Below are 9,948 nucleotides of genomic sequence, written 5' to 3' on the forward strand. Positions count from 1 at the left end.
CATACGGGGATGGTGGCACTGGCCTTAGGACCGCTAGGGGCCAGCGGTGCCCAGCCGGCCTGGGACTCCATGGCCAGGCTTCTGTCAGGCAGCACCTGTGCAATGGGCGGGGCGGGGGCCCATCGGCAGGGAGCTGTTTAGGGAGCGAGGCGCCAGGCTCACCACGCCCCTGCCTGTGCCCCCAGGAGAAAGAGAAGAAGTACATGCTGTCCGTGGACAACCTGAAGCTGCGGGACGTGGAGAAGGGCTTCATGTCCAGCAAGCACATCTTCGCCCTCTTTAACACGGAGCAGAGGTGCCTGCCTGCCCCAGCCCCTGCCAGCACGAGACCACGCCCACTGAGCAGCCTCGGGCTACCCGAGGCACAAGGGGCGGGACCTGCCCGAGTCCCACACCAAGCCATTCATTTGACAGATGTTTATTAAGTCCCCACTCCATGCTAGACCCTGGGCAGAGACCCCTCCTCCCTCCTCCTCCCTCCCCCTCCCTCCTCCTCCCCCTCCTCCCTCCTCCTCCCTCCCCTTCCCTCCTCCTCCCTCCTCTCTCCTCCTCCCCCCTCCTCCCCCTCCTCCCTTCTCCTTCCTCCTCCTCCCTCCTCCTTCCTCCTCCTCCCTCTTCCTCCCTCCTCCTCCCTCCCCCTCCCTCCCCCTCCCTCCCCTCTCCTCCTCCTTCCTCCCCTCTCCCTACCACTCCTCCTCCATTCTCCTTCCTCCTTCCTCCTCCTCCCTCCTGCTTACTCCTCCTCCCCCTCCTCCCTCCTCCTCTCTCCTCCCTCCTCCCTGTTCCACCCCCTCCTCCCCCTCCCCCTCCTCCCTCCTCCCTTCCAACTTCCTGCCTCCTCCTCCTCTCTCCTCCCTCCTACTTCTCCTCCCTCCTCCTCCTCCTCCTCCCCCCTCCCCCTCCTCCCTCCTACTCCTCCTCCCGCCTCCTCCCTCCTCCTTCCTCCTCCCTTCTCCTTCCTCCTCCTCCCTCCTGCTTACTCCTCCTCCCCTTCCTCCCTCCTCCCCCTCCTCCCTCCTACTCCTCCCCCCTCCTCCCGCCTCCTCCCTCCTCCTCTTCTCTCCTCCCTCCTCCCTTCCACCTTCCTCCCTCCTCCTCCCCTCTGCCCACAGTCACTTGTCTGGTGCCTGCCGTCCGTGAGAGACTCTGCCAGGCACTGGGGACAAAGAAGAGCCCTGCTCGGACCTGGACTGGTCCCCTCCTCTTGGGGTTTCGGCTGGCTGTAGTGCTGGCCTCTCCCCTCCCAGCCCAAGGTACCCAGAGATGAGGGTTCAATACAGGTGCCACGGAGGGAATCCCAGAGAGCCGGGGAGGGGGCTGCTGGGGGTCTTTTATGGAAGTCCCTTTCCTTGAGGGCTCAGTCCCTGTCTAGGCATTTGCTGCTCAGTTTACTGAATCTCCACAATGACCCCAGGACTTGTTATTAACCCATCATCCAGATGCAGAAACTGAGGCCTGGAGAGAGGAAACGACTCGCCCAGGGTCACACAGCTGGGAAATTTCGAGAAAGCCAGGGCTGGGCCCCAAGCATGCGGACCCTAAAGTCCATACATGCAACGGGCCTCCGAGGAGGAGGAGGAGGAGGCGGGCTTCACCTCCCTCCCCTCTGCTCACCCCTGCCCCCTCTCGCAGGAACGTCTATAAGGACTACCGGCAGCTGGAACTGGCCTGCGAGACCCAGGAGGAGGTGGACAGCTGGAAGGCCTCCTTCCTGCGGGCTGGCGTGTACCCTGAGCGTGTTGGGGTGAGCAGCACGGCGGGGGGCCTGGGGCAATGCCAACTCCTAGGCTCAGAGGGAGCAGGCGTCCTCTACCCTCTCCGCCCCTTCCCTGGGCCTGAGGGGCAGGAGCAGAACTAAGTCTGCCCCCCTCCCTGCCTGCACCCCTTTCCTACGGTGCCCGTGCCAAGTGCTGTGACTGCCTCTTTTCCCCGCTCACCGCGACAGTGTCTGGAGTTGCCCTAGAGTTGGGGTGCGTGCCCGGCGCTCACTCGGTCCCTCCCCTTTTTCTTCTCCGTGTGCGTCCGTCTGGGCTGTGCCCGCTGCTGGCGGCCTCTGTGGCTTTGGTGAGGACCTTCCAGGACAAGGAGAAAGTGAGTGCACACCCCGCCCCGCCCCCCGCGCCCTTGCGGGCAGCAACCCTGGCCTAGGTCACCACACTGCGGACCTTGGGGATGTCCTTTTGGGAAACTGAGGCAAATTCTAGGCAGTAGAGTCAGAGCCAAGACAAGACAGAGTGACAGGAGCCTCAGGGGTGGCCCGGGCCCTGGGACCCTCCAGAACTGCCCCTTGGAGGGGCGGGGCCCTGGGGATGCCGGAGCCAGGCTGTGCAGGCGTGGCCCCTGATGCACTGCTCTTCCGGTCCCGACCCTAGGCCAGCGAGACCGAGGAGAACGGCTCAGACAGCTTCATGCACTCCATGGACCCGCAGCTGGAGCGGCAGGTGGAGACCATCCGGAACCTGGTGGACTCCTACATGGCCATTGTCAACAAGACCGTGCGAGATCTCATGCCCAAGACCATCATGCACCTCATGATCAACAATGTACGTGTGCTGCCGTGGGGCAGGGAGGCGGGCAGCCGGGGCAGCCTCGGGGGAGGCCCTGGCCACAGCCCTAGGGGACCGAGTCCAGGGAAGGAGGCACTGTCCAGACCAGAGCTGTCCAACAGAAATAGAACGTAAATATAGTTTTACATTTTCTAGTGACCATGTTAAAGAAGTAAAAAGAAACATTAAGGTCTTTTTTTAAGATTTATTTATTTGAAAGGCAGAGTTACAGAGAGAGAGAGAGAGAGAGAGAGAGAGAGAGAGAGAGAGGTCTTCCATCCACTGGTTCACTCCCCAGATGGCCACAACAGCCGGAGCTGCGCCAATCCGAAGCCAGGAGCCAGGAGCTTCTTCCGGGTCTCCCACGTGGGTGCAGGGGCCTAAGGACTTGGGCCATCTTCTACTGCTTTCCCAGACCATAGCAGAGAGCTGGATGGGAAGTGGAGTGGCCCGGACTTGAACCAGTGTCTGTATGGGATGCTGGCACTGCAGGCAGCGGCTTTATCCGCTATACCATGGTGCTAGCCCCGATTAGTTTTCATATATATTTTAAACCCAATATACCAATGTGCTCTATTTTTTATTATTTTTCTTATTCTGTTTTTATCATTTTTTCAAAAATACCATATTTTAAACATGTAATTAATTTTAAAAGTATTTAACCCAATATATCAAAAATACTATATTTTAAAATATTTAATCAATTTTTTAAAAAAACAAGATAGCTTGTATACTCTTTTCCATACTGCTCTCCAAATCCAATGCAGACGTTGAATTTTCACGGAATTCCTTCATCTGGATTTAGAGTCACCAAATTCAAAGCTGGAAAAGCAGACGTGGACATCCAAGTTGTTCCAAACAGGCTTCAGGGTTTTCCGGGAGGGGCCAGCACCCGAGCCTTTCGGGTGTTTGGAAATGCACTACCACAGCCCGTAGTTTAGCAAAAAAAAAAAAAAAAAAAAAAAAAAAAAGGCCTCTGGGGAAGTAGAAGTAAAAGTGGCTTTGGGTCCTGCTTTGGCCACGAATTCCCCCGGGACTCTGAGCAAGGACCCAGCCCCTGAGAGCCGTTTTCAAAGAGGTGAGACACGCGCGACAGCGCGGTGCAGGGTTAATGCACACAGCAGGTGCGCACAGAGTCCCGAGGCTCGGGTCCAAGGCATCTCTCCGCCAGTGTCCCAGAGGCTGCGCCGGGTGCCACGGCCACGCGTTTACGGCCGTGGCCCTCGGAGCGTGGCCAGCTGGAGCAAGCAGGCGCTTGGAGAGCGCGAACCCAGGCTCAGGGAGCCCAGTAGGCCGCGTCCCGGCGGCAGGACGGACCCCCGCGTCTCCTCCCGGATCTCCGACCTTGCCCGGGAGCCGCTTCTTCTCCCGGCCTCGGGGGGCGGGGGACCCCGAGTGCAGGCGGTGGCGCAGCGGCGCCGGGGCTCCCGGCTCAGCGCGCCGGCCCTCGGAGGGCCAGACGGGGCGGACAGGGCGGCCCGGCGTCGCGCCCCAGCCCTCTCCTGCGCTCGCCCGCCCCCAGACCAAGGAGTTCATCTTCTCGGAGCTGCTGGCCAACCTGTACTCGTGCGGGGACCAGAACACACTGATGGAGGAGTCGGCGGAGCAGGCGCAGCGGCGCGACGAGATGCTGCGCATGTACCACGCGCTCAAGGAGGCGCTGGGCATCATCGGCGACATCAACACGACCACCGTCAGCACGCCCATGCCCCCGCCGGTGGACGACTCCTGGCTGCAGGTGCAGAGCGTACCGGCCGGACGCAGGTACCAGGGCCGGCCCCCACGGCCCCAAAGGCCCGCGGGAGGAGGGCCGGGACCGGGCAGCGGCGCGCCCGCGTCCCCGGGGCGGCTCCCACCTGGAGCGAGGGGCGGGGCTTAGACAGGGGCGGGGCTTTGCCGCGGGGCGGGGCTTGCCTGGGAGCGCTGGCTGCGGGAACTCGGCGCCCTCCAGCTCCCTCGAGCACCTGGGGCGGGGCGGGGCTTGCGTGCATGGGCGTGGCCGGCGCCGGGCTGGGGGCGGGGCTCGGGCTGGGGCGGAGCCGCTCATCTCTCCTCTGCCTGTCCGCGCTCCTTGTCGCCCGCAGGTCACCCACGTCCAGCCCCACGCCGCAGCGCCGAGCCCCCGCCGTGCCGCCAGCCCGGCCCGGATCGCGGGGCCCTGCTCCTGGGCCTCCGCCTGCTGGGTCCGCCCTGGGGGGGGCGCCCCCCGTGCCCTCCAGGCCGGGGGCTTCCCCTGACCCTTTCGGGCCTCCCCCCCAGGTGCCCTCGCGCCCCAACCGCGCCCCGCCCGGGGTCCCCAGGTGAGTAGGGGCTGAAAGTGCGGGTAGAAGCCGCCAGGCGGCCGCGGCCAGGAGGGAGGTGGGGCCGGATTCCAGAGCCGCCGTCTCCGGCCCAGGCACCCGTTCCGGGCCTTGGGACCCGAAGCCGCGGGACGTGCGGGCCGAGGGCCGGCGGAGCCTGCTCCCCAGCGGGCGCTGAGTCCCGGGGGTGCTGTTCTCTGGGGAGGGGGCTGTGGGGCGCGTCCCACCTGCCCCCTTCTTGCAAGCACTTGCATGGCTACCGTCTTCTCTCACTCCTGGCTCCCACACCGCGCGCGCCTCCTCCTTTGCCTTTCCCCTCTCCTCCTCCATTCGCTCCCCGCTCCTCTCCCGGGCCCTGGCAGCCTGCTTCAGGTCTGAGCCCCGGTCCTCTCTGGATGTGTGGATTTCCTCCAGCTGCGGCAGGGCTGCCTGATGCCCCCACTTGCCCAGGGGCTGTGTGGCCCTCCAGGAAGAGGCCAGGCTGTGACTGCGTGACCAGCAGGGTGTGTGATGTGTGTGTGGGCGTGCACACGGGTGTGGCTTGTGTGCGTGTGAGTGGCACCCGGGCATGGGGTAGGACAGGGAGCGGCTCCTGGGGGCCGTGGGGCAGTCGGACAGCTTTTCTCCTCTGCCCTGCCTCTGGCCCTCCCGCGCCTGGGCCAACGTGATGGGGGCAGGGGCAGGAGTGGGTGACGGCGGTCCCATTCCCAGAGGTTTCCGGGGAAATGGATTCTTCTGGATCCCTCGGCTTGGTTTTCTTGATGCGTGACGCTCTCTGGAGCCGGCCCTGGGTCCACTGGCCGCGTTCTCCGAGGAAGAACACATCAGAACACGGACGTTTTCAGATGGCTGGAGGGTGGGGCTGTGGGGCTGGCCTTCGTCCACCGCAATGAAGCAGGGATGGGCTCGCTCGGCCTTGCGCCTGTGTTTTCCTTCTGGCCGGCGGTGACCTCCTGCCTGTCTCCCAGGGGTGCTGTGGGATGCCTAGGTGGGGCCCCGGGAGACGCTGCCTGTCGCGATGCTGCTGTAACTGCAGACGTGGCTCTTTGCTCACCGCCAGTGTGAGTGCACACTCTCCCCGGTGCTTCATACTGCCAGGCCTATGCCAAGGTGGGACCATGGGCACTGCCACCTGGGCACCTCACTCACGCCAGACCCGCCACCTCGGAGACCTTTGGCAAGTCCTGGCCCTGCCCGCGGGAAGGGAGCGGTCTGGGAGAGCTCACGCAGGGCAGCCTGCCCTCCACCAGGTCTGAGCTGAGGCTCAGGCGGGAGCCCTGGGGAGCGGCAGGTGTGGCACGGGCTGCGTTGCGGAGAGTTGCTGGCCAGCGCAGAGTCCCGATACAACGTGATCGAGGGCTTTGGGGTGGGGGGGCTGGAGGATCTTCAGAGTCTGAGAAGAGTTTGACTTGCGGCTGAACGCTGTAGGCGGTAGGGAGCCGTGGAGGGCTCTTGGGTAGAGAAATGAGAGTTGCGCCCTAAAAAGCCAGCCCCGACCCACAGGGAGCAGGTGTGGCCCTCGGAGCACGCCAGGCACGAGTGTGCAGGGAGCTGGTGCAACAGCCTTGTCTGCGGGCGAGCTTCTGTGTCGTGACTCAGCCCACGCGTGTGCTTCATGTGCCGAGTGGCTGCATGCCCAGATCCGTGCTGCACGCGCAACCAGTGAGGGTGCTGGGCGCCGGGAGGAGGGGGAGGGAGAGGTACGCGTGTGGTTTGTGGGCATGTGTGTTAGCGTGTGCATGCAGGGCCAAGGAGCCCCACAGCATGTGTGTGCACGCCCGGGCGTGTGCGTGTGCGTGTCCCCCCCAGGCCTGCCCCACCCGTGTGTGTGAACTGCCCTGTTGATTTCGTGCTGTCTTTCAGAATCACTCTCAGTGAGCCCTGAGGAGCGTCAGCCACGGTAGGTGCAGCCGCTGCCTGTCGCATGACTGTGTCTGCCCTGCTGCACCAGCCGCACGCTGGGGGGCGCCCTGGGGCCTCAGGGCCAGGCCCCACCCTCTCCACACTGCAGCTCCGGCCTCCCTCTGTCCTGTTTCTGTCCTGGCGCCAGCTGGCTCTCTCCTCTCCCTTCCCAGCCAGCCTCGGGACTCAGTGCCGCTGCCCAGGGCCTCCGTGGCTGGGCCTGGGGGTTCTCGGGACAGGCTCCGCACCCAGGCTGGCAGCCGTGGGTGCCTCTGAGCTGTCAAGAGCCCAGGAAGCTTGTGGTGGATGGGGTAGGGGCTGGGAACGTGGAGGGTGTTGTCGTGGGACAGCCTATGAGCTGCCTCCTGGGCGTGCCACACCTGCCCCAATCGGAGCTGTGCTGCTGGGGGCAGGGGGCAGCGGGGTGTCCAGCCCCCCGGCCTGGGAGCCCCACCACAGGCCAGGAGTGACGGCTGGGGGTCACCTCCTCCCTTGGGTGTGCAGTTAGCAGTGGCTGGTGGGGGGAGGCCTCCGGTTGCTTGATGACCTCCAAGCCTGAGAATGCTCTGCACCCATCAGCCCAGGTGAGGCAGGGACGCCAGCCTTCGGCTCCCCCGGGCGGTGTCACTCCTGCTACTGGCTGAAGGCGGGTGCTCAGCCCCAGACGAAGCCCCGTGGCCAGGGCAGGCCAGCTATTCGCAGTTCCCCGGCCGGGCCGCACAGCTGGCCCAGGGCCCCACCTGCCACTCCTCCCTGCCTCTGACTCTCCCTCTTCTGCTTTCCCCAGCAGGAAGGGCCCAGCCTCGCCTACACGACCTGCAGCCCCCCGACCAGCCGAGGCTCCCCTCTTAGATTTATGAGTCTGTGGCCACTGGCATCTGGCTGCCTGCCCGCCCTGCCTCCCCAGGGTCGCCTCAGGGCACGCCTGGGCTTTTTGAGCACCCACAGGGGCCTCCAGCGCCCCCTCCAGCCATCTGTTTTAGCTCCGCGCTCCTGGTTCGAGCAGTGTTCTTCCTCCTGACTTTCTCCATCAGGCCTGCTGGCCGCCAACGGGGGCCTCCCGAGGCTAGTGCTGGCCCTGGCCAGTGGACCCACAGCAGGGCCGTCAGGGAGGAGGGAAGCCCGAGAGGGCCAGGCAGTGTCAGGACTGGGGCTGTGCTGCTGGGTGCTGTGTGAGAGGTGGCGTGAGTGCAGGGGAGGCCCTCCCCAGCCTCCACCCCGACTCCCCGGAAGCCCGGGTCACCGCTCCAGCTCCTCCCCCATCTTCCTTCCCCTGCCTGTCCATCGCCTTTCCCAGAAAGCTCGTCCAGGTGCCCACCTGCCGCTGCTTCCCGCCCCTGCCCTGCCCACCAGGCGGGGGCCTGGCTGCTCTTGCCTTACCCATCTCCTCCTCTCTCTCCGCTGTTCTCTCTGCTTTCTCTCCCACTGCCAGCCGATCGGGTCAGGCAAGTCCGTCCCGTCCTGAGAGCCCCAGGCCCCCCTTCGACCTCTAACCAGATCCCTCCTCTTCCTCGGAGACCTCCCTTTCCAAGCCCACCCGGACAGCTGTTCTGTGACTTCACGGTGGCCCCTCAGCCCCAAAGCCTCCCCTTCATCTGTGACTTTCTGTGGTGTGGTGAGCTGACCCCTCCAGGCGTGACCTTGGTGAAATTTGTGCCCCTCTGCGGTCCTGCTCCTGCCCTGTTCTATAAATATCTATAAATACTCATATATACACACACACGCACACGTATATATACGTGTATATATATATATGGCTGACACAGCCTCGCCTCTATGTTGGGAACTGGTCACCGTACTGTCCTTGTGGATTCTGTGGCTCAGTGACAAGGGATGGCTGTCACCCTGCCCTGCCCTGCCCCCTCCAGCGTGTGCCACTTCCTGTGAGCCGCCCTGCCCTGCCCAGCCTGCGGACAGCCAGCCCTGCTCCCTGGCCCCTCCCCGCCCGGCGTGGGGTGCTGTAGTGGCAGCTGTGTGGTCCCTGACCATCTCCACCAGTCCTGCTGTCTCTTGGCTGAGAATAAAGCCCGTTTCCACACGACGGGAACACTGCGTCCCGTGCCGGCTCGTGTTCTCTGTGGTGCTCCGGGGCAGGGGAGGTTTCAAGGTTTCCCCCTTGGGGTGCAGCGCGGGGAAGGGTGCTGTGCAAGGGGTGGGACAAGGCCCCCTCCTTTCCTGGGCGGCTTGGGAAGTGCCTGCAGGTTGCTTAGTTCTCAATGCTGTGAGCCCTGCTCTGACCACCAGGGGGCAGGACCAGAAACCCAGCCTGGAGGCAGGCTGTGGGCTGCAGGCCTGGGCTTGGAGGCAAGGACAGGGTAGGGAGGGGCTAGCGCTGGAAGTTGGCACCCTTGGGCGCTGGCACGCGGCATTCCCTGCATCCCTCCAACATGAGCTCAGAGCCTGGGGGCCACAAGGCAGAGCTGTGCCCCTGGCATCGCAGTGTAAGGAGACCAGCCTGGAAGAGGCCTCTCCACCCCACTGGATGGACGCTCGGCACAGCACGGCAGGCTGCCCACTGCCGGCCAGGCCCTGCCGCCCTGTGCAGTGCCCACCCGCAGCACAGCAGACCCTGGGCCCTGCGACGAAACTGCCACACACGGGGCCAAGTGGTGTGGCTAAATCTGTTTATTTCAAGATAAAAAGAGTAACAGGAGCCACATCACCAGGGTGCCACAACCCTGTCTCCGCCTCTTTCCTGTGCCATAGACTCAATAAATAAGTTTCCCAGCCCCAAAGAAGTATTAAGACCTCCTCCTCATTTGCAAGCTCCAGCCTCAGCTATGATACAGGGGGCGGCCCTACCCCCAGAATATACAAAATGTACACAAGTACAATATGTACATGGGGGCGGGGTGGGGGGGCCCCCTGGAGGCAGCCTTGTCCCCTCATCAGGCCTCCAGTTAGCCCCAACGGTCACAGGGCCTGACAGAATGCTGCCTGCTGCCCTGCCCCAAAGTGCCTCCGAAGATAGGGAGTCCCCTTGGTTAGAAGTGACCCTCGCCCAGATGTCCTTGCCTGGGTGCCCCCACCAGCAATGACCCTCACCTAGATGCCCTTGCCTGAAATTGTCCGAAGATGCCTCTGACCAGAATGACCTTTACCCATGATGCCCCTGGCTCGGAAGTGACCCTTGCTCACCGATGCCATTGCCCGGGTGCTGCCACCCAGCAATGATTCTCATCCAGATGCCCTTGCCTGAA

At 63.8% G+C, this 9,948-nt stretch overlaps 1 protein-coding gene across 10 annotated transcripts in view; it reads left to right on the plus strand.

Moving 5' to 3' along the window:
* DNM1 (dynamin 1) overlaps positions 1-8,792 on the plus strand; it is a 46,159-nt gene extending 37,367 nt beyond the window's left edge. For 3 of the 10 annotated variants that reach the window (XM_089320616.1, XM_070057482.2, XM_089320610.1), the window contains 7 exons: positions 186-295; positions 1,633-1,744; positions 2,080-2,091; positions 2,373-2,543; positions 4,069-4,310; positions 4,631-4,846; positions 7,536-7,745. In XM_089320616.1, the coding sequence (XP_089176742.1) occupies positions 186-295; positions 1,633-1,744; positions 2,080-2,091; positions 2,373-2,543; positions 4,069-4,310; positions 4,631-4,846; positions 7,536-7,608 (936 nt within the window). In that variant the 3' untranslated portion in view covers positions 7,609-7,745. Of the gene's footprint in view, positions 1-185; positions 296-1,632; positions 1,874-2,079; positions 2,092-2,372; positions 2,544-4,068; positions 4,311-4,630; positions 4,847-6,709; positions 6,747-7,256; positions 7,259-7,535 lie in introns of those variants that run through there. The other 7 variants (XM_070057470.2, XM_070057460.2, XM_070057478.2 and 4 more) reach the window with 5 other exon arrangements.
* Positions 8,793-9,948: the final 1,156 nt, after the last annotated feature.

The sequence above is a fragment of the Oryctolagus cuniculus genome, chromosome 1 (assembly GCF_051225735.1).
Source record: "Oryctolagus cuniculus isolate XC-2025 breed Fujian yellow rabbit chromosome 1, ASM5122573v1, whole genome shotgun sequence".
NCBI lineage: Eukaryota > Metazoa > Chordata > Mammalia > Lagomorpha > Leporidae > Oryctolagus > Oryctolagus cuniculus.